This window comes from Boleophthalmus pectinirostris, unplaced genomic scaffold (assembly GCF_026225935.1).
Source record: "Boleophthalmus pectinirostris isolate CB_2022bp ecotype Guang Dong unplaced genomic scaffold, ASM2622593v1 HiC_scaffold_12, whole genome shotgun sequence".
NCBI lineage: Eukaryota > Metazoa > Chordata > Actinopteri > Gobiiformes > Gobiidae > Boleophthalmus > Boleophthalmus pectinirostris.
In genome coordinates this window covers 22,856,848-22,881,449 of record NW_026571018.1, presented here as the reverse complement: position 1 = coordinate 22,881,449, position 24,602 = coordinate 22,856,848, and the positions used below count along the sequence as shown (strand labels likewise).

At 38.2% G+C, this 24,602-nt stretch overlaps 1 protein-coding gene across 2 annotated transcripts in view; it reads right to left on the bottom strand.

Annotated features, from left to right (window-relative positions):
• Positions 1–759: 759 nt before the first annotated feature.
• The window catches only part of LOC129407519 (neuronal tyrosine-phosphorylated phosphoinositide-3-kinase adapter 1), a 34,620-nt gene continuing 10,777 nt past the window's right edge, over positions 760–24,602 (bottom strand). Inside the window, exons 2-7 of one of the 2 annotated variants that reach the window (XM_055148902.1) lie at positions 12,585–12,821; positions 7,402–7,781; positions 4,986–6,677; positions 4,559–4,795; positions 3,845–3,948; positions 760–3,200 (exon numbers count right to left, since the gene is read on the bottom strand). In XM_055148902.1, the coding sequence (XP_055004877.1) occupies positions 2,796–3,200; positions 3,845–3,948; positions 4,559–4,795; positions 4,986–6,677; positions 7,402–7,781; positions 12,585–12,772 (3,006 nt within the window). In that variant the 5' untranslated portion in view covers positions 12,773–12,821 and the 3' untranslated portion in view covers positions 760–2,795. The remainder of the gene's footprint in view (positions 3,201–3,844; positions 3,949–4,558; positions 4,796–4,985; positions 6,678–7,401; positions 7,782–12,584; positions 12,822–24,602) is intronic. The other variant, XM_055148903.1, reaches the window with a different exon arrangement.

Here is a 24,602-nt window from a genome sequence, read left to right as displayed (position 1 = left end):
TAAAGGATTAAAAGTGTCCCTGTTACTCAATAGAAGGACGTGTTTAATAATTCACCTTTCATCTCTCGTCACACACGGGCCATTTACTCCGAGTTTCCTCAAGAGCGTTTGGTGATATGATCCTATTGTGGGTCTACAGCTTGAGAGGAAAAAATCTAGCCTAAATTTTGTAACTTGTAACTTTTTCTGTTTAGACCTATATTCCTTTTATTAATGGAATGAGACTGAATAAAAATAATATTGTACATTGAAAACTGTACACTGAACTGCATGGAATAATTCAGACAGGAAAATAAACTTATTATTTTAAAATGAAATTGCAGTAAAAATCTTCATCTGAACTTGTGGAATCTTCCAGCTGCTGCATTGGTGTGGCTAGCTCCCTCAGTGGGACAGAGAAGGATCTGCAGGAACATAATGTCCACTCCTGCAACATCTATGCTGTGATGCAATACACCAGTGTTTCTCAAACTGTGGTATGTGTCCCTCTGGTGGTACGTGAGGCTCTCTGCAGTTTTAGTATATATTTTATCTGTAGACAAATCTATTCAGTCTTCAGTGGTATTCAAAAGGCCAAATATTATTTTAGGTGGTATTTGATGTGATTTGATGTGTGATGAGAATTACTGTAGAACTACTGACAGTATATAAAACATGTAGACAGTCTGTTTGTTATGTAAAGTTCATTATATAAAATTTATTTGAATGACAATATCAATGCAAATATAGCACTACAGTGATTTCCAAGGTACACCGTATCTTACCATATCAATATAGTATGGCACTCATATAATGGCCAGTGTTTAGTAGACACACAAAACCAATAGCTTCAGTAAACTATACCGGAAATGATACCCAGGGTTTGATATCAGTCGGTGGGAATAAACCATGTTAAGATGATACTCTGCTTTTAGAATTACATTTGGGGCTATTTCATTGTAAGGAATCTCTGCATGCATTGCACTTGCCCATATCCCTCAACCTGACCTGTTTCAAATGGACTCTTGAAGCTTAAAAAAAAAACATTTAACAGGAGCAGGTGGAATAAAAAATAAAAAATAACAAATATTTTTAAAAAGGCCAAAGCAGTGACTTTCATTACATTTACATAGGTCTCCTTTTCACGTGGTGTAACTGTACAATTTGGTGCTAACTATATCAAAAACATCAACAACCAAAAGACATTCAAGTGCCTTAATATTATTACATCACTCTTCAATTTCACATGGCTCCTGAAATCAAAACAAATATGTAAGAATAATAATAAGCACTATATCCATATTAAAACAAAATGGTAAACCTCTGTGTATCTGAACAAAACCAGTTCAAGGTATAGCAGCAAAGTATCCATAATGTTGACAGGACTAGTTGTTGAAATTTGTACAAGTTAAATGTTAAAAATCTTAAAATCTTAATAAAAGTCATAAAGAATATAGAAAATGTGTCAATGAAATGTTACCACAGCTTAAAGGGAGTTTTGCATAAATTCAACTGATCAACTGTTGGAGTGAACTTTTGTAAGAGAGGGCTTTTACTGCTTACTGATATGACTAGAAGTAATGGATGGTCTGGCTGCAGCTGATAAAATTCATCTAGAAAATAAAAATGTTTGTACAGCATATGCTACATAATATGTATTGACTAAGTATGAAAATGGAAAGAATTGCTACATTTTCAATACAGTTGTACATTATCTATTTACAGCAGGGTTGATATTCTCCAATACCATGATTTGTGCAGATTGTTCCAGCATTGAATTCTCACAGTCTTCTCAGTTGCACCAGTCAAAGTTATGGATGTCTCTGTGTTTTTCGGCATATGGAACAATCACTTATGTGCAACTGTGATGAAGTATTTGTATTGATGATTTTGACTGGACTGCACCACTTAAGCCCTCTGTCATGTTACCCTTGTTTTATACAACCATGTGATACTGTTATAGCGAGTATTTGTAGAATGTATATGTCTGACATGATCATCTCTACACACAATTTTACAATACTGTATGTCTATTGTTGACATGCAGAAATGACACAAAATATGACTCATTCAAGTCTTAGATATGTATGTTAGGCTAGTTGACACATTGATATTGCTCCAGCACTGGGAGCATATTGCTATAAAATTGCAGGAAATGTAGAGTAAATTAAATAGATTTTTAGATTACAGATATGCAAACAGGTACAGTTAGGTAGCTTTAACTTTCCAGTGATGATTATTTGCATCCACAATGACAATTTATTGATACCAAGACATCTCATATGCATTCACAGGAAACACTTCAGGAACTTTCTCACTCACAGAGAAGTTTCTACACAGCAATAGTTAAATCTTTATTGGCAGTTGCCTTTTTTAATTTATCTTAATGCTGGGAAAAATTAAAATTTATTTTTTGTCTCAAGGAGACAGGAAAAGATTTGGCAACAACAATCTAAAAACACCCTTTACTGATAGGTATTTGAAGCAGTAATAGTGGTGCTTTGTGGCAAAAAATCATTGGCAATTAGAACACATTAAGAATAACAAGATATAGCAATTACAAATCATTCATTCAGGTAAGAAATTAGTTTAGTCTGATTGTGACTCTTTACAACGCATTTACCAGTTTTCCCTAACCAAAGTATCAAATACCCTAACTGTCCTTAAGTCATCCTTAAGAGCAGTTCAAAACACAAGTATAGGCAAACTTTTGTAATGAATATCACCACAACCATTTAAATACATTTCCATTATAGAGCCACCCTACACTCTTCCTGTTGCCTTGTTGGTCCTTCAGCGCAGTCCTCTGCACACACTCAGATCGCGGTGTCCCACACCACAGCCTGTGGCCGCTGGCACGGTGGAGTGCCAGTCTTACGGGGTTCAGGTGTCCGCCTCCAGCTCGGGAGGATGGGCATGCTGTCCTGCTTACACAGGCTCTTGTCAGGGCGCCTGTGGGCTTTGATCTCTTTGCACAGGCAGCGTTTGCGCTCGATCACCTCCAGCAGTTTGCCGTCTCTCTGGGTCTGAGCTGCAGAGGGGGCAGCCCCACTGATGCTGGGCTGACCCTGGGCCAGCTGAGCCAGCTGCTGGAACTGCACCTGTAGATGGTGCTGTTGCTGCAGCTGCTGCAGCTGTTGCTTTAACTGCTGCTGATGGAGCTGGAGCTGCTGCTGCTGCCGGGACACACTGGGGCTGTTACAGGAGGCTGAGGGCAGGGCCTGGGGCAACAGAGAGAGAGAGAATCTCAGTCAATGCACTGTATCAATGTAGGCTGCCTATTATCTGCATTATTCAAAAGTACTTCAAGATCTTTGCAAGAAACATGCAAATTCAAAACAGATTATTTTTACAAGAGCAAAGCAAACTATTATGAATAGATGTTTATTTATCCTAGACGTGGTGTTGACCTCAGAACAAGTTGAACTACTATGCAGTATGTACAGCTCTCCACCAGGAGGCAGTGCTGTTCTACTTCCAGCTGATTAAGGGAGGGTGCATGAGAGTACAGACAGACTCTGCAGCATGGTCAAACTGCGTCAGCATTTGCTATGCAGCCAGAATGTGGGCAAAATGTGCTGTAGGAGACTGCAGCTCATCACCTCAAACAGTCTACGTGAGGCCCTTTCTTGCCCATGCACTGAGTACACATTAGCCTGCGTCATAAACCTTTACTACTCAGACTTTGGTGCCAGAACAGAGCTTTTCTGCTCACTGGGCATAGCTACTGCTATAAATAGACATGTTCAAGCACTGTCTCTGGCTGGAAGAAGTAATAATGAGAACAATATTAATGATCACACCCAAATGTAGCCTGTCTGATGTGAATATGATCTGAAATTAGGGCTGGGTACTGAAAATTTACCGGATTGAGTGTGTCCCGTGTGGGCAGACTGCTCTGTCTCGGGATGTCTCCTCCCACCTGTCTGACTCCAGCAGCAGAGGAGGACCGGCCCAGCCGCCCCACTTCTGGAACAAACCAACAGCACATCAAAACGAGAACTTTGCAAATATTACAAATCTCTGGACTCTTCTGAGCTCAATTAGGAATATCAATAATTACTCTATGATATTCTGGTATCTAGCTCGAGAATATTCAAACATTGTAAGACAAACATTGTCTATTCAAGGTAACAAGTCATGAAATCACTTTTGAAAATACTGTTAATGAATGTTCTGTACTGAGAACGTTCACAAGATGTGTGCGTCATCAGATTTGTTTACCTCATCTGTATCTCAAAACATCATGGTATGTGGTATATATTTATTGTGTTGGTTTGTTATAGTCTAAACAAGTTTGGTTTTGGCTTATTTCTGAAGCTCCTCTTTCAGTGACTATTTTCAGTTTAATATCACTGCAGATCTGAGGCAAAGTGCTATCTTTATTGGCAATGAGAAGCCTTGAGGTATCGCTCCTCTGAGTGACAAAGAGACACACGGCTTCAAGGCTGGCTGCAGTAAAGGAGAAGGGTTTGCTAAGGCTCTGGTCTGAAGTGTGCATAGTTGCAATAATGGTGGGTAATAACACTTAATTAGGTGCACTTTTTGGTGTTCAACAAGACAATGACAGAAATCATACCTCCATTGCGACAGGTAGGAAACGTCTGGCAGGGAAGAGGCAGGCCTGCTCTGGGCAGTGCTCTGAACCCTGAAGTACTGTCCACACCAGCCAGAGACTCACTGTGGCCCAGGGCCCTGCCACTGGCACCACTGAAATGAACTGGAATCCCAGAGTGCCCCCCTCTAGACCCCAGCTCCTCTTTATCCATCCGCAACAAGGCATCAGCACTGCCGTTCCAGGCACGACCATCATCTTCTGAGGGAAGATAGAGCAGGCACATTTTTAAGTTAATAACATCTTAGTCAACATGCCTATAATAATGAGTGCTTCTTCATTAAATCAAACTCCTCCTCATAACGCAAAAGTTCTATGGCCACAAACACACAAATGTTAATAATATTTTCAGGTCTTTAAAATGACTGTGTTGTGATCATGTAAAACTTACTCTCTGTGTCTCTGCTCCCATGGCTGAACGAGAGCTTCCTCTGCATGGGCCAGTAAGAGCCTTCATCTGCTCCTAAGCTGGAGTGGCTGTCCCAGGGCAGAAAACCAGCTTTGGAGTGGAGTGACCCGGACCCTCCATTGCTTTTGGAGGGTCCATCGGTGAGGCCAGTCAGGATGGAGGGCTGCTGCAGTGAGGGCGTCTGTGAGCCAGATCGGAGGCTTTCATACGCTGGGGGCCTGCGGAATCCTCCTGAGGGGTATGTCCAGAGCAGGGGGCTGTCTGAGGAGGGGGGCTTGTAGGCAGGCAGGCCATGGGTGTGTGAGCGGTGGTGTGGGCGAGAGTGTGGCCTCTGCGATGAGGAGAGAGGTGTAGGGGTGGAGCTAGTGCTGCTCTGGGGAGTCTGGCTGGATGTAGAGGAGGTGTCTATGGGCAAAGAGTGTGGTCCTCCATCTCTGTCTCGATCTCTGTCTCGGTCTCGATCCTTGTCCCTCTCTCGACCTTTGTCCCTATCTCTCTCCCCTCGCTCCTTATCTTTATCTCTATCTCTATCTCGATCTCGATCTCGATCTTTATCTTTCTCACCCTTCTCTTTCAAGAGAAAGCTAACAGATTTGCTTTCTTTGCCCGTACCTGTGGTTTGGGTCTGCACTGTGGCTTGGTTTGTGGACTGCCCACTGCTGCTTTTGTTGGGGGCAGGTGAGTCACCTCTATCGGGTTTGCGGTAGTGGTGGTAGTGGGATGGCCGGTGGTGCGGGTGGTGGTGGTGATGAGAAAATGGCGAAGTGGATTTGGAAGAGGGCGGGAGAGGTGTGGAGTGACTCCTCGCTCTCAGTCCAGGGGCGGGGCCAAGCTGTGAGTCCCGTTTGTCTGATGAACTGGATGACTCTTTGGAGCCAGAGAGGGACACAGGGACATTGGAGGTGGACGAAGACGTGCTGGCTTGCGTCGTGGTGTTTGACGTTTGCGTTTTGGCAGAAGAAGATTTGCTCTGGACACCACTGGAGGCAGCAGCTGGTTGGGGGAAGGCCAGCAGTGGGGGGCGATGCTGGAGGAGATTTGGAAAAGGCGCAGGGATTTTTGTGCTGGATTCAGATTCAGATTTACTACCTGGAAGAAGGTAAGGAGTGGGAGCCCGTGGTGTGTGTGGGCTAGTGGATAAAACCTGGGGCACTGGGGTAGAAGATGCAGATGAGGGCAGAGGTGAGGAGTGAGAGATTGACACATTTGCTTTGGGTTTGGAGTATGATGGCGAAGATGAAGAGGGGCGGGGCAGAGAGGAAGAACTGGAGGAGGAGGATGGTGTGGGATGGTAATGCTTGGAGGATTTGATTTTTTCATGTTTAGGAGGGGGTTGTCTGTGGTTCCCCCTATCTTCCTGCTGTGGGTACTTCATCTCCTCGTATATGGCCTCGCTCTGGTCAGAGTCAGAGTCTGGGGTGGTTGCCACAGGGGTGACCGGGTGGGGGGTGGCAGTCTGGCTCTCTCTGCTGAAAACCTGTCCCACCATCTCTATGTAGACGGGTTCATCGTCGCCGTCAACCTGGACCTGGGAGTCAGCCCCCTGGAAAGGCAGCGAGGCAGGCACACGAGGGGGCACGGCGTCAAAGGTCAGCTGGGTGCTCGGACTCCTTTTGGGCTTCAGCGGAGGGACTTTTTTGGAGCAGATCTCACCAGAGTCAGACTTCTTCATAGCTGCAATAAACAATAGAACCGCAAGGTCAGGCAACTTAAACTGATTAAGTCAGCAATTTAGTTGAGTTTTTATTGCCTAGAATAGTTATTTGGGCTCATGTCTTGAGACATTCATTAAGGAAAATAGACAGATTAGGCAAAATATAGCAATTTGCATTAAAAGCAAATAACAACTTTAAAGGTGCGCTATGGGTCTGCAACCATGGTAGAATGTGGCTTCTTTTTTTTTTTTTTTTTTTTGCCAAAAAAATTCTAAACATTTTAACTGTGATTTGGGCCACCTCTCCACAGATCTGACCTACAGTATAACTTGGCTTGATGGCATCAATATCATATGGCATATGAACATTACAAACAAAGCAATACTATCTCATACCGGATGAGGTGGCAGCAGGTCATCCACCAGAAAAGCTATACAGTGCACCTGTAAATTTAAATAATCAAAATGTCTGAAGACTGTACAGTACACTAAATTAGACTTTTAGTAAAATCTGTATTGTTACATTATTTATTATTACTGCCAATAGATCATAAACCCATGATAATCGCCTCTAGTTGAGGGTGGAGGCTATGTTAAACTGAGCAACCTTTATGTGCACCTAATAAAAAGTTAAAGGCCAAGATATTAATAGCTCTTTCCAATAAAGATCTTTCAAGGCCCACAGGCAACTCTTTACCACACAGATCCTTCCCACCACACGACCGCGGGTTGGTCCATACTCACAGTTCTTCCTCTCTGAGTGCTTGGACTGGGAGTGTGTGGGTGGAGGGGGAGGAGCAGCTTCGGGGGCTCCTCTGCCATCTCTGCTGTCGGTGGACGAGGTGCTCAGGCGGGTGCTGGGGTGACGTTTGGGTTTGACTGGGGGGCATCGGGCTCCATGCTGGGACTGCGTGTCAGAGTAGTCCTCTTCATTCTCCAGGCTGCTGTCGCTGGCCCCTACTGCGTGGCATGACTGTGAGCGGGGCGCCATGGCAGAGGCACACGAGTGGGGGGACAAGTCCTGGGAGGCTGGCATGGTCATGAAGCCCATCCGGAAGTGGCGGCGAAACGAAGCTAGGTCTCGCACTTTGCCCACAGTGGCGGAGGGGTCATTCTGAGTAGAGCTGGAAAGAAAACAAAAAGTGAAATATACAACTCTGTAAGAAGGTCTATGAACAGAAAAAGGTGAAAGTGTGAGAATAATTATAGACAGCCTGGACCTGAACTCAAGATTAAAGTTCTTCCAGTTTAGATGTAAATGCTTTTTCCACTGAGTTAATAAAGAAGTATACAAGTCTACAAATGATTTATTCTTTATACTAGGAAGTACAATCAAAACATAAACTGTGATAAAAAAAAAAAACGTTAATTTGTCCTTGGGCTATTACTTGGTTGATTGATCAATCAGATTGATCTATCAGCTGTGTTTTGAATCATCTTTAAATGTTTTATTGGCATTATCAGAGAACAACACAAACAAGGAATATACTTCGATCAATATAGTGCAACATAAATACATGTTTATATGAATATGTTTAATAGTGAAATATAAACTATGAAAACTGGCCTAAAAATGACGCAACAAAAAACGCATGCTTAAAATACAATATAAAAATAAAAATAGGCTTTGACTGAATATATAACCATGAGAAATACTATAGTAAAGTTAAAACAATGATATGGTGGCCTTTATAGTACGTTGACCGCCCACCATCTTGGGTCTATCTTTAGTTTTTCTGCACAGTCTTCACAGATGCGCCTGTGGGCTTCTGCTGCCTGAGGAAGGCCCTGGAGGCTCCATCCTTTACATTCATATATTTCACATGGCTCTTCCTCCACATCTGCTTCACTCTCAAACACTTTCAATTAGAAAATCAATTCCCCTGTCATAACAAAGTGCTTTTAGCCGGTGCAGTGCACTACTCTTTCTTTTCTCTAACCCCTGCACACATCTGCAATCGCCTTTTATAATGCCACTGGCACCGAATCTGTTACCATGGAAACAGTTAAGATTTTCATGATTTTCATACTTTGTGTTTAAAATCATAGATTTTTTTTCAACGGAACAATGAAAGTTCAAACTGAAAAAGTAAACCTGTGTACAAAACAGGAAAAAAAAAAAAAATTATGTATATATAAATATAAATATAAATATAAATATAAATATAATATATATATATATAATATATATAATATATATATATATATATATATATATATATATATATATATATATATATATACACTATAAGGAGCCCTCAGACACAAGACTTCAACAAGACTTCAGTTACAGTAGAGCAGTGTTGTAATGCTTCTCCAATTCTATAAAAGTCAAGATAACCCTGTTCAAGATTACCTATCCTGGTGGTCCTCACCATTTTATTGCATACTTACTTAAGACAACATAAAACGACCTTTAAGCCATGTGGCTCTGGTATTTAAGGTGTCTTAATTTTAACTTTTGAACTTGTGTCCCAAGCCTTGAGAAAAGAGGAAGGGCATCTGGTGTAAAACATTCCATGGCGATAAGTAAAATGTTGCACAGTCACAATGAAGTAAGAGAAGCTTCGGTTTCCCATAAAAGAGAAGAAATAACAGCTGCCATTGTTAAATTTTACACTGTAATTTGAAAGATGTTTTGTTGGTTGAGATAGTTGTAAATTACTGCAGTACTTGGATGTGCACATCTGGAGTAGCCCATCTGTGTATACGTTTGAGGCAGTGAGAAAATCATATCTGTGCGCGTGTGATTAAACATCCATAAATGCTGTCTTGTTATTGTGTGCATAAGTGATCCATCATTGCACATAATGGTGACATATGACTACAGGTCACGCATATTCTCTTTTAGATCAGTTGAGATTGCTGTGAGGCAGTGGAGTGTGGACTGGAGTTTACAGTTCACAGGAATCAGAGGCAGCCATGAGTTTGACAGCAGTGCAGTAGACAGAGGACACTTATTGAGCTGTGCCTGTGTAGTCACAAAGCAGACTTGTGTGTGTCCTTGGATTCCTGTGGAAATGTGCTTGTGACTCCTCAATCGATAGATACTACACACAGCCAAATATAGTCCAGGATACTGCCTCAATACCTTCATGTGCTTGGCATTTTATTTCGCTTTGAAGATTCTTAAATAAATAGTCTAACTTGTACTTGGACTTTCTCCTATTCATTATGTTCCGACAGTACTCAACCAATGCGTTGTTACATAAAATATAAATTCTCAGATTTTTTCAGTGAAAGCACTCTAATCCAGCCACATAGAATCAAAAGCAAATGTACTTAATGTACTCATCTCAAGGTTAAATAAACAACCAGGAGCCATGTGCTGTTATCTATTCCAAAGGAATATGTGGAATAGATAACTGCTAAACAAATTATTCATTTGAAATTCAGAACTTCTTCTATCAGAGTGGCACCTTTTGAAATCAATAGAAGGATTTGATCGCGGTGTGATTATCCCTTCACCAATAATGATGGTGATTATTCAAATGCAGCAATGATTGTATACATTCATGATCATTAAGTCTCCACACCACAAACCTTGTCTGTGCCTTTATGAAGACTCCTCTGAATGAGTGAAATGGCAGACTGGCTCTTTTTTACTTTCAGTATAATATCATGAATATGTTGCAACCTTTTCAGTGTTTTCTATACTGTATTGATATTCTGTATCAATTATGTTTTTGTTGAGTTAACAAGATAATGTGACAAGCTCCATAATACAATTACTTCACATTACAATTATGTCATGCTATAGAGGACCCTGTGTTTTCAAAATACTTTTCTAACTTTTCTGTTGAAGTTATAAAGAACTTTCTGGTGCAACTCACATTGTTTTCATCTCATGTAAATATTTTCTTAACACTGGTTTAAATGTGGTTTATAACAATGATTATCTATTGGTATGTTACAATTATCGTTAAAGGGTTAAGGTCAAAGTGCCTTTAGAATTGGTACACTCCAAATAAGATACTTTTCATGAGCATTTTTGGAATTTGAATTAAAACAAATTAATCTATAATCAGTCTTTACTAGTACAGCTCAAGGTCTGCACTGCTCTGATTCCCTCCTGAATATGTGGTGAAGGTTTGAGGTTGATGCTGGATCTGTCCTCATTCTGTAGGACCTCACTCACATCTTTGACACTTGACATGACATTTTAATTGATCGCCTAAAGTTATAGGTTGTCTCTGTGAATTGTCTCTTTTATCATGAGATATCATGGGCTATTCTCTCTATTTTTGGTTAGCAAACAATTCAGATGGCAAAATTCATAGCAATTGACTTTCTACAAGAAATAAAGGAATAAAAGACATGTGACATCATATACGTCATTTTGTTAAAATGAACGGTTCTGCTTTGGTGATTTGGTGAGTTGCAGATATTTCTTCTTTTAGCAAGTTTTTTGTTTTTAGTCTTTCCTTTTGTGTCATAGAAACTGTTCTACAGGAATACATTTGGACAGCTAAAAACTATTAACTATGTGTAATTGCTATGGATAGCATATTTAATAGTAAAAGAACTTTTACTTAAAGTACACATTTTACGTACTGTACATCTTCACCTAATGAATGACCAAATCAATGTAGACCATTTTAAAGGTCAGTTTGCACAAAGTGTCGTCATTGGGAACAGAAGTTTTAATAAGATTTGAAAGGCACTTTGCACTTATTTTTTCAAAGTTCATTCAATATTAATTTTAGAGAGCATCCTCACAGGAAATACAAGCAAGTTTCATTCTAATTATTCTCACAGTTTTCACAGAAATTGCAGAACTACTAAAACTTTAGTTGAACAAATCTTCAGGCATAAAATAATGAGCTCAGAGCAAGGCTGGTTGTGCTGTTCTTGGTATTGTCTTTATTTTGGCTGTATTTTAAACATTGAGTATTCTATATTTGGGCCCTTTCTGCTATCTCATCCTTATAAAAGATATGTTCCTCTTGAGAGCCCTAAGTTCTGAAAATAAGAGTCCTTGACTTTACTGTCCCCTCTCAGTACTGCATGCAGCCTCCATGCTCCTGTCTTACAAGTCATTTATTTACTTTTACTTACTTACATATATTTACCATCTCTGGAATCACCACTCATACCCCTGTTTACTCTAGAGCACTGCTGTTCCAAGCACAATTTAATGATTACACAAAATCATTACTGACTTTTGTAATCATATGTAGGCCTACTGCTGCCCACAGGGGTTTTGCAAATACCTGTATCACAGGTATATGTACGCTCAAAGTAGGCCAAGAACCATGTAAACAAAAATTTAAATTTGCTTTCATACATAGCATTGCCTGATTACAAATCATTTAGCTTATTTATAATTTACTTTTAACACTTTTTACATTTTTTTTAAATTATTCCTGCACAGTATAACCTTCCACACATTTGCACTTGTCCGGAGTGGAGATGGGTCTGTCTTTGGTGCCAAACATGGGTGGGGCCCAATTACCACCACGCAACATAAACAACCCAAAACTAAACCAATGTTAGAGCTGATGCGCACAAGAAATGTATGACATACTTTACATAAAGTGGACTGAACTGGTCTTGACTTTGGGGAGTTTAGTAGTTAAGGTAGAATTTAATAATTTAAGTACATTAAGTAATTAAAGCAACAAGAGTTTATTCTGTAAAATGTAGTTTTAGAAAGCAAAAGATATTGATACGCAGGAGGACATATAGCGCTGTTTTCATCAATAACTTTTCCTTCTCTCACCATATTCAAATGTACAATTCATATAAATAAAGTGAAAATAAATTTGTGTCTTATATTTTCATTTTTGTATGGTCTTTTTAATTTGGTTTTAAAACAGTTCCTCTGATCTACTGCTTATAAGATGTTTATTAATAATGTTTAACACAATACACAAAGTTTGACTTTGAAAACACAATGAAAGCCTCATACACAGAGATGCCCTCACCTCTTCCTGCTCCCTTCCTGGTCCCTCTGTCTCCAGTCCAGTCGGCTCTTACGATACAGCAGGTTCATGTCGCCGCTGGAGCGCTCCTCGCCGCAGCCAATCACAGCGCAGTGTAGCCGCTTGCTCCGCCTCTCTATGTCACGCAGGAAACTCTCGACTGCCACATCCTGGGCGGAGCCAGAGCTCATGGTATAGAAGCAGAAGGAGATGTCTCAAGGGGAGTCGCCCACAACTCACCTAAATGAAAAGAAACAGGGCCAACATTACAGACCATAAGTCCCCGTGGAGTAGAAGCTGAGGTTAACTGATTAGTCTGTGAAGTGGCACGTGAAATGAAATTTATCAAAATGGAGGAAACATACTTGACTAGTTGCCTTTTAACTTTATCCTCTGCCAATTACAGGCCAGATAGGCGGAAAGGCAATCCCGCTCACAGTAACACTGCATGTTTTTCATGTTGATGCCAAACTGTGGAACATCTGAGCTAATGTAGCATCTTTATGTAGACAAGCAGGTGGTGAGCATCCCACAATAAAATTACATAAAATAAAAATACATTTGTTTTGGATAGGATGTGATACTGCATGTTTATAATGAAAAAAATTCTTAGCCTATCATAGGGAAACAAAACACAAAAAACAATACAAAGAAATCCACTAGGTGCAATTAAACTGAAGTATATTGAAAGATTTTAAGAAAAACATAATTACAAAATGCATTAAAAAATGAATAAAAAAAAGAAAAGACATAAGAGGAAGAGTTGCCAGTATAGCAATATTGCAACTGGCATGTTTAAAGGTCCTATATTACACTGTTTGACTCTTTAGCCATGTTATAATGCTGTTTCTTCATCAAGAACATAGGAGGTGTGTTTTGCTTCATTCACACATATTTAATAAAACCTTTATTATTAGTCTGTTTACAGCTCCAAAGCTCAAAATGCTCTGTTCCACCTTGTAATGTCATGAAATGTTATTTTTCAAGTTAACAGCTACCTTTTACCTTTTGTTCAGTAGAGATAGGAAATTGCAGGGCTGAAATGATCAAAAAAGTGTATGGAGTTTAAAAAACAATGGAGCACTTCCTGTCCACACGATGAATCATAAGGTGGATTAGAGTGTTTTCAATTTGAGAGAAGTACTCAGCCTAAATATGCAGGGTTTGTGTGTTAAACATGTATGAATGAAACAAAACAAGAATCTGGGTATGTTTTTGACTAAACAACAATGTAACAGATCAGAAAATGGTGTGATATAGGCCTTTTAAAGTATTAGTTTAACACTGAACAAGCCAGGCCACAGCAGCCATTAAAGAACCAACAGTACTGACACATGTGGAAGACAGTTACCATTTGTTTACAGTCAAACCTTCAGAGTATCCCATGCAAACCATTACAACTTTCATTATCTCGTTATGAATATTTGAGTAAGCATGATAACTGGGCTGTAGTGCATGTTTGGCTGCAGGCCCTAGCATGGCCTAGCTGCAGCAGACAGTAATGTAGTCTGTCATCTGTGCCTGCACGCTCACCCCACGAGGAGCCAGGCCTCTGCTGTTGTGGGGCAGAAAACTCATGCTCCAACACAGGAGAATATGGACTGTGCACTTGGCTCACAAAAGCACAGATGTCAGCTCTAACACAATTGTTTTTTCCATCATAAATATCATAGCATCTTGAATAACAGCATCATTGTTTCAGGGGTATACTCCAGGGGCAGTGTGGGTACATTTACAAAAGATTGTGTTCACTTCTTTAGATGTCAGATTTCATGCAATAAAAAACATAATGAGGCTACTGTACGTGATATGACTCATATTGTTTGTATTGATACTTTGTGCTGATGTCATCAACTTTCCCTGAGGGTGTGATGTTAACTGAAATGACTGCTCTGTCAGAAGCTCTATCAGACTTTAATGTGAGATTTAGAGCTGATTTAGTTTGAACTACAAAAGGTGAGCTGCTTGCGCTGTTAAACAAGTCCCTCTCAAATAACATTACAGTCACTCTCACCATGTTGTTATAAATCTATGACTATGAACGCTAATGTGTGCATTGTGTTTTTACATTCCATATTAACATTCCAATCTAGAGATACATGTAGAACTCCCCCCAGTGTGATGTCATTGCAAAATAACAATAGTTCACAGTTCATTGATCAAGAAAAGAAAATTATGAGAATATATAATAATTATAGTCAAATACAAGTATGTTTTCATCATAAACATCAGAATACAGAATTATGGAATTACAGCATCAGTGTTACAAGCATATACTCAAGACAGCGTGGGGCACATTTACACAGGACAAGAATAGATTTTGTTTACAACTTCGGATATCCTATATCACTCAATAACAAAGCAATTTGGCTGGCTGGTGTGATATGACTCAAGTTTGTTGTTCTGTCATGTTGCTGAAATAAATTATAGTTACAGTCATAGTTAATTATAATCAAGTGTTTTATGTATCGCTATATGTATCACATGAGTAAAATATTTTGCAGAGAACAATCTAGTCTACATAAGGGTTTGAACTCAATAACTTGATAGTAGCTTTCAGCTTATATCTTGCTTGCCTGTGGAATATAATAATGATACAATATATAGCATCAATTATACACAGCATTCCCATTTTAAAGCAAAGCAGTGACTCTGTACATTATGTTTCTAGATGTACCAGTATAGGCTTGCAGTGTTTCCCTGGTGGAGTTGTCCATGTAACAGGGAGCCCACAGCTCAGATCAGGTCAGGTTACCTTCAGCATGTCCAGCTCTGTGTCCATGTGATCCTTTTGTCACAGTGTGTCACTTATGTGGGCCGCTCTATTCCTGGACTGACCACCACCTTGGACACTGCTCCTGTGTTGTGGTCACGCTTGTGTTGTAGAGTCTATGTTAATTAGGTTAGGGAGCTGCCTCTGTAGGTACGGCTTTGATTTGGGTTTCTAGGATAAAGAAGCAGGGGGGCACTGTACTGTTGTGGGCTGAGATGCTATCAGTAAATGTGATCCAGATACAGTATTTCATTCATTTCACTCAGAAAACCACATTACATTTATATACATTATTCTGATCATTCTTTATCATTATAAAACTTTGTAAAGTGTGTGATTACTGGCACAAAAGAACAAAGGAAATCTGAAATAAATCTAAACAAAACTAATCAATGTAAAGTGATGAAAATGTAATCAGTTTAAACTATAAGGTGGCCAATATATAAAACAGTTCTGTCTTGCCCATAAACTGTATATATAAATGGACATAGCTAACTCACTAGGAAGAGAGCATGGGGTGCTTCCGGCTTCATCGACTCTTGCTCATAGATTGTATAAAGAAGTGGACTAAGCGAGTGTGACTTCGCCCATTGCCTTCAGCTCCAGTCAAATTTAAGTTCACAATGCTAGGAGCGAATTTAGAATCAGGCTCTATGTTACGAACAGGGATTTTAAAACTGACAAGATAGCAAAAAACAAAAAACAAACAAAAAACAAAAAACACTAGGATCATGTAGATACAATATAAATGCAAACCTTTTAAAATCAAAATGACAAGGTTCACAGCAGCAGTTACAGAGAGAGGGGTGACAGGGTCAGAAGGAGCCAGAAAAGCCCACGTGCGAACTTCTTACTTGGAACGCGGCGGCTAGTGTGTTAGCTATATCCATGTATATATACAGTCTATGCTCAGGCTCCAATTAACTTTTAACTACATTGAAAAACTGTCACCCCTCTCTCTGTAACTGCTGCAGTGACCCTTGTCATTTTGGTCTTGAAATGTTTGTATTAACCTGCTCTACATGATCCTGGTGCTTTTAATTCACTATATTCTCCATAAATAAATTCCTATTCCTAATATGGAACACTACTGCTTCAAATTTGCTCCTATAACTGCCACCCCCATGAGCTTCATTTGACTGGAGTCGAGTGACGTCATACCCCCATAGTCCACTTCTTTATACAGTCTATAGCATTACCCCTTAAACTGTAACTTAATATACCCAGCTACACTTTTAATAATGCATCTTCTGATTGAAAACCAAGGGTCAGGAGTATTTCAGTGCACATCTCAATGACAGTCAGAAGATGTTTCAATTAACAAAACATCTGGAATGCACTAAAATGTGCCTAAAATGAGGAGGTTATGGTCAAACACAAAACATGAATGGACATAAAATTAACCACAAGGTCATTTTGAATAGTTTCATTCTTAGACAATTTACTCAATATTCTAATTTTGCATTTCTCCAAAACAACAATTGTGATTAGATTATCTATTTCGATTCATCTCCCACCTCTAGTCAGGAGCATAAAGTGAATAAAGCCACATCTCATCTAACCGGCTTTGTATGCAACACTGAAAACTCGTTAAGCATTCATGCACAGGCAAACAAATGGCATGCATATTATCACATGTAAGGAGCCACATACGCATATAATGGGACAATGTGAATTCAGCCTAATGTAGGTTATACATATGCAGAGTCCATGTAAGCCTTAGCAACAGTAAGTCCAACCTGCACTTACTAGTAGATAGCACGTAATCTGATGTATCTATATAGAAATGTATGAAATAGGTTTCTATGAGTTTTCTGAGTGTTTATATATCCTAGTTAACTAGCTAGAAGAAAGTCAAATTTGTTTAAAATCACAATACAGCACTTTTAGTTTGTTATTATTGTTATTAAATGGCACGTATTACATTATTTTCTGATCTGTTATAATGTTGTTTCCTCATCACAAACATACCCGGAGTGTTTTGTTTCATTCACACATGTTTAACACACAAACCCTGCATATTTATAATGTTCTCTTCTCAAACAGAAAAACACTGTTCTACCTTGTGATATCATGTGGTAATACAGGAAGTGCTCAACTGTGTTTTTAAACTTCATACACCTTCACTAGAATCATTTGGATAAATTCAGCCCTGGAATTGCCAATCCCTTTTAAACTAAAAGTAAAAGATAGCTGTTAAATATCACTTCATGACATCACAAGGTGGATCAGAGCATTCTGAGCTTTGGAGTTGACACAGGCTAATAAGAAGGGGTTACTCAAACATGGGTGAAAAAAAACACCACTCCAGGTATGTTTTTGATAAGGTAACAATATTATAACATGGCTTAATGCTCACATGAGCCAATTTTGAGTAATATAGGACCTGTAATGTAATGTATTTATATATCCATTAATGACTATAGTATGGCATGTGCTTCAATGGACAATTATTCATGCATCTTCAATCATTCTCTTCCTTTTTGCTATCTTCCACAACAAATCATCTGCCGTTCAAATACTTCATAAAAGACAAATAGTTCTAGTTTTTAGTAATTCAGTAAAGTATGAATTACTTAATTCCTTAACTCTAACTCCTAAATGAAGCAGTTACTAAGCCTAAATCATGTATAAACTATGTATTACACTGCTCATTATTAATTTACCAATATGTTATATTCGCTTTATTGTGTTACCAGAAAAAAGGATATAAACTGAAGCAACCATGATAAATGAATGCACTTGTTTTGTTGACAGGCTAAAAGAGAGGAAGTAGTTAGAATGGTTTAGAAAGGTGCCAGTATATAATATGTAACAATGTGACAATTAACAACTTAAAATACTATAATATAGTCTGTGACATATTGGTGAAACATAGTGATGTGTCTAGACATAGAAGGGTGAGGGACACAGCCTGCTGTGGTCTAAATCCCTGCTGTCTCCAAAGCCTCTGCACTCAGATGATTGCTTTTTAAAGGTGCACTATGCACCTTTACTTTTCTGGTACTACCTGTTGTTACCATGGAGGTGTTATTCCTTCACAGGAATGTTCCACAGTATGACATTAAATGTATCAATCTTCTATTACAGGTGTTTTATTGTATAAAAATACCTTGAAAACATGGATTCCTACTGTGAGTGGGTTAGCCGCCTTTAAGATTTAATATTAAGTTAAACAAAACATATATCTGACTGACCTGCTCATGCACAAGCAACAAGTAGTGTTTCTGATAGCCACAGGTAATGTAATAATCACAATTTAATATATATAGGTAATTTTTTCCATTGTGCTGAGAACTAAAACAGTATTTAAGAGTGCTTTTGTGAGGCTGCTTCAGGAACAATTGGATCTGAGCAGAGCGGCAGTACAGGCTGTCTTATTCATTTCTTCTGCACGTCTCGTTCTGAACACCACATGCTCCCACATAGACACCAATATCAGGACTGAAATCCATAATTATACACTGATACAGCCCGTAACTGCAGAAATATAAAGGAGAGGAGAGCCAACTGGAACAGATATTTACTGTCCCCCGGTATTTTGTATTTTAGAATAACCGTAGGAAGAAGTTATTTAGTATTGGAAGGACAGAGTTCAATGGTAATTCCAGCCAAACAGAGGTCAAATAGTACGGTTTATGGTTGTTAGCTTCAAGGAACATATGGAACCAAGGCAGGAAACATGTATGGATACATGAAGAGAAAGGAGAGGAGAAACAGACAATGCAATAACAGTGCTTGTTGACATGAATTATTTAAGCACACAATGTTTAATTCTGTAGCATGTCATTGAAAATCAAAATCAAATCAAAATCTTAACCAAACTGAAAGCAATCCAGATTTAAACAGAGTCAAACCCCAGATTAAACCAAAGTTGCAATGCATGCTTCTTGGATGATAGAGTTTAATGCTCTAAATGTAATTTCGTTGTTACTTGTGACAATGATGATAAATCTTTGAATCTTGAATCTTGGACATTAAAAACATTTTGATACTCAGCATTACACTTGCTAACATTGGGATGACAATAGGTACTGTATATGCAATAATTTACTGCCATTTGAAGCCATAAAGAAATATATAAAATATTTTGAAGTCAAACAGCTGATTTAAGAGTATATATAAGCAAATGGAGGCAGAGGAGGAGAGACCCAGCGGATGGAAAAACAGTGAAAAGCAGCCAGACTACGCGGATGATGGGGGAGGGAGGTGAAAATCTCGCACACTAGTCGCTGTGTGTGGTCTCCTAGCAACACTGTCAGCAGAGCATCTCCTACTTGGGCCCTGAATATATGCACCAAACATGGCAACGTCAGCCACTCCCCGCGATGTGCTGGGATCTTTAGACATCAGCAGTGCATGTGATTTGAGCTATCTTTAAAACTAACATCTGTATCCAACTCATTTATGACACATAAAGCGCATAATCCTATATATAATGAATTGTGAATGTGATTATCATGAAGTGGAAATGTAAAGTGAAATATCAAAATTTTTGTCAAAAATGTATGAATTTGAGAAAAAAGAAAAAAGAAAAAAGAAGAAGTAAAGTGCCTATAAGCATGCCTGTGTTGGGCGGATGTTGTTTACTGAGCAGAAAAACAAAGCATGACCTATGACCTCACTTCAAAGTCAAGAACCGTGAGGTGGAAAAAATGAACTGAACATCTGCATTTCCATGACAACTGCGATCACCATCTGCTGATAAACATCATGAGATCGGATCAAAAAAGCTGTCCAACAAGATCCAGCAAAATGAATGATGAGGTATAATACATGTTAAATGACTCACTGGCCACTTTATTAGGTACACCTGTTGTTGTGAACTCTAAATGTAAGTCATTTTGTCCTGTTATCATTTCATTGATTTAGACTTAGACTTAAACTTAGACAAACTGTATTGATCCACAAGGGAAATTATTTGGACACAGAAGCTCACACACCACAATATATTATAATAACAAAGAACAGCAATATAAATAGTAATGATACATTCAACATAAGTGGCAAAAATAGAAAGAGTGTATATCTGTATGTATATCTACAAGTAAAAATAAAATATAGAAATATAGTAATACAAAATATCTGGGCTATATACAACAAAAAAAGGAACAATGAAATAATGATTGATATATCACAGGATTTGACATGATGGTCAAACAGCATAGGAACCATAGCTGTCTTATAGATTCCTCGAAAACAATGATTCTAACCTTTACCCCCTAAGCATTGTCTAACACTGGGAAACCTCCTATAATGTATCTGTGTTTCTTCAGTCATTTTAAATCTGTTTACAAGTATAGTTTCAATATATTATATTGCTTTAATAATACTCATGATATCCTGCAGAAACATTAGCTTTATGAAATCAAACTTTATGAATGAAGATAAAGTGATGAAGTTAATGTGAAATAAAAACAGATAGATAAAGAAGCACTTTACTTTTCCGTTTGCATTTTTTAAGTACAAATTGAATTGAAACTTCTATATGGTATTGAATAATGATGATTATCAGTCAACCAAATAATATTTCTATTAAAGACCCACATAAAAGCATGTTTTTTGTTGGTTTGTTTGTTTGTTTGTTTTTTCATTTTTTCATTTAAAAACTTAGAAACACATTAGATCTTATCATGAGTGGGCTTGCATCTCCACAAACCTGACTGTTATTTGGACTGGGTAGAGATGTTCCAAAGTATGATTTTAATGTGCCATCGGCAATGTTACAGTGTTGATTTGAGTATAAAATGCCTAATAAAATTGGAGAGGTTGCATGTCTCATTTAAAATCTGTGACGCTTTTGTACACACCTTATTAATTAGTAAAGAGGAGATAATTGCACTTGTATTTTTTTGCATGAGAGGCTAAATGCCATCATATTAAACATTCACTGAGCACATAGCCCATAAAATCACAGCTTCAACAACTGTGAGGAGCAGCCCCTGTGACTCCTGCTTAACCTGACTAATTTGTTTTCTAATACCTACACGCGTTCACTGCCACAAAACATTTTCCACTGAGTTTAATGGTGTGAGTAAAAGTGGCAGACACATAATGAGTTGGGTTGGTTCACGTAGCTCAGAGCTTCCTCCAGGCCAGCACTGGTAAAGAGCCGAAGAGTCAAGACTGCTTTGATCTGCCATAGCCAAAAGTGAAGGCATGCTGGTTCAGTAAACACACTCCAGACACATGGGGTCGTACGCTTCCTAATGCTAAATAAACACAAATCGATTGCTCTAAAATATTTAGAAAAGACAATTATGAGTTTGTAGTAGCACTTGGTCTTGTAGCAATCTACAATATAGACCTGTCACAATAACAAATTTTGTTTGTCAAAGTATGATATACTGCTACAAAAAACATCACAATAAACAATAATATTGACACCACCCATAATGCAGAATAAATGCAATAAACCCTTTTCTTAGGAATTGCGTTAATATATCTATGATGAGCCCTAAAAGTAACATTAGACCCTCTACAGCTCAAATGTTACTTTTCTCAAAAAAAGTAAAAGCATGTATTGTTCAGTTATTGAACAAGTTGATACAAGTTGATATATCATAACAAATCACTGGTTAACACATAATACAGATAACACATACTTTACCGCAGGTTGTTCGTAAGATAGATATTTCCTAAGTAGGAGAATTGAAAGAAACTGAATGGAAAAAGATTATAAGGGATTTTACTGGGCTTAAATTACAGTGCTGCACTAGACTTTCAGTTCTTTGCGGTATTTCAAAAGCGGTTCAAAGAAGTGTCATGCAATTATTAATATTACTGTTTCTAAGAAACATTCCATGAGATACTAACCAGTTTGGTTTAGGTCTACAACCTGACATTAAAAAAAAGAAAATAATTGTGAAAGTAATTTTTGTTTGTTTGTTTGTTTAGTTTTTTTCTGAACACAGCTGAAATACTGATGTATGTGTTTAAGCATCACAACATTCTGTGGGCCAGTAGTATTTAATGCAGATGGGGTCATTTAAAAAATTTGATATTTGTATCATAGCATTGGTCTGTTATAAAACAACAACCTGGTTCAATATTTGTGAATTGCTAATCAGTACAGAATAACTGTTGTCCCTCATCTGGGAGTATCTTCTGATAACCTGAAAACCACCAATATGTAATACAGGATTTTTTACATACTGATTTAAAATCAGTATACAAAAATATTATCTTTTCATTTACACTGACGAGTGTACTTACAAGTGATGCTCCAGGTTCATCATATTATCACCGTAAAGTTATGTGAAAAAGTCAAATGCATAAGGCAATCTTCCAATGTCCAGAAAAGTATCATTCAAAAACTAAACTCTTTTCAGATCTTGAGCGCTGGGGTGGGCTTCAGACCACAGAAGCTTTAGAGAAACACATCTAGTCCTTCTCCTTTGACTCTTTATCCTCACAGTCTTTTTTAAACTTTTTTTTAATCATAGCTCCATTTTATCATTTTAAGCTTAATTCTTGGTAAGAGGCTTCTGATCCTTCAACCTGGCCGTGTGAATTTGAATCATCATCTCAACCCATCTTTATTTGCATATATGCTATGATTAATACACTATTATGAAACGGTTTGAAGCAAAGAAGATTATTCAAATAATTCCCACAGTGTGCAGCATTCCTAAGTCCAAAGTTACTTTTTCACCTCTGGGCTCCTCTGCTGCTCCATAAGCGTGTCTAAACTGGTCTAAGTGGAGAAGCTGTGTCTCAGGCTCCAACAATACGATATTGTGCACTGGATGCCTGTGGTGATGAGAGTGGACAAAGCACTGCAGGCCCAAGATGGGAGGAAGAGGCGGACAAGAATCTGACAATCTGACACAATATTTCCTCTGAGCCCTTTTGTTGTGGTCATAAAATATACAAAACTAAACTAAGTATATATTAATGTTTGTGTACCTCAAACTAAACTAAACTAGTTTAGTGATATTTCTGTTTCAGAGAGTTGGGTATGCTGTTGTCTACTGTTTAAAATAACATCAAGATTCAGACTACAGTTTATAATGAACTTTTAGAATACAGTAAACAAAGATAAGCAGCAACCTGATCAGTGAGCAAGTTTCCCAGAACATGTGCACAGTGCATGTGCAGTGTTGGCTTTTGAGATGCTATTGAGAAGACTCTCACATTGATGTGGAGGCTTATGTTTTTTTATGGCTATCTTAAGAAATTGATAAGAAGCGGTGCAATTGACGTAAACTTTACTCTATGTATTCATAGTGGATTGATTAACTCCACAAATTGGTTTCTTTTTTTTATTTATTTACTAACTGAACACCATAAGGCCACATAAAGATGCCATGTCACTGTTTTGCTGAAAACAAAATGTAAGCGGTCAGAGAACCACACAGACATCCAACCATCCATTCAATAAACATGCTCTCCACACTCCTCATGAGCCGGTTATACAGCCTGTACCGCAACCCAAGGCATCTTATTGCCAATATAGTGTTTTTCTTTTTGTTATCTTAACGGTGTCTGGAAAGTGTTTTTGTAGGCCTACATTTTTCATACAAGTAAAAATATCAGTGCTTGTGCAATAAATGGCAAAGAATTCTGACTAGAACTGAAGAAGCAGCTTGGATGTGCTGCGAAACATTTTTGACCAAAATAAACTTTGTCCAGTTGACAAATTGAATTTTTCCTTTGCCAATAATGGCAGACTAATACTGTGCTCTGAAAAATGTAATAAAAAGTTAAATTCAGTCTAAATTATTTAGCCATGTTTTTTAAAAGATGAAAAAAGAACCACTGTCATAAAGTAACAACTGAAAACAGAATATTATCTTCTGAAAGGTCAAAAATCTAAGAAATTAGAGCCATAACATGGTATGCTCATTTGAGCAAAATACATGAATATGCTAATTATGTATGCTAATTGTTTTATTAGCAAATAACAGCAAAGGTCATCCACTTTTTTTAAACCAGTCCAGACATTACCAAGGCCTACTGTAGTCTAACAAATCAAGTCTCAAGTGAAGAAAAGATCTTTATGTCTGTTCTATGTTCAGTTAAATAAGATAACATGTCAGGGAGGGCATCTGGTGTAAAACTTAGGCAAAGGCTATCTGCTTTGTTCAGCATCATTTGTCAATTTTAACATGCAAAATTTTTACATTTATTCAAAAGTGTTCTGACACTATAGTTTGTTAGTTTGCAATTGTGTTTTGTTTGTGGTTTTTTTATACAGTTTGCGCGCTTGTACACAAATATTGCAGATTTTGCTAATAACATTTCTT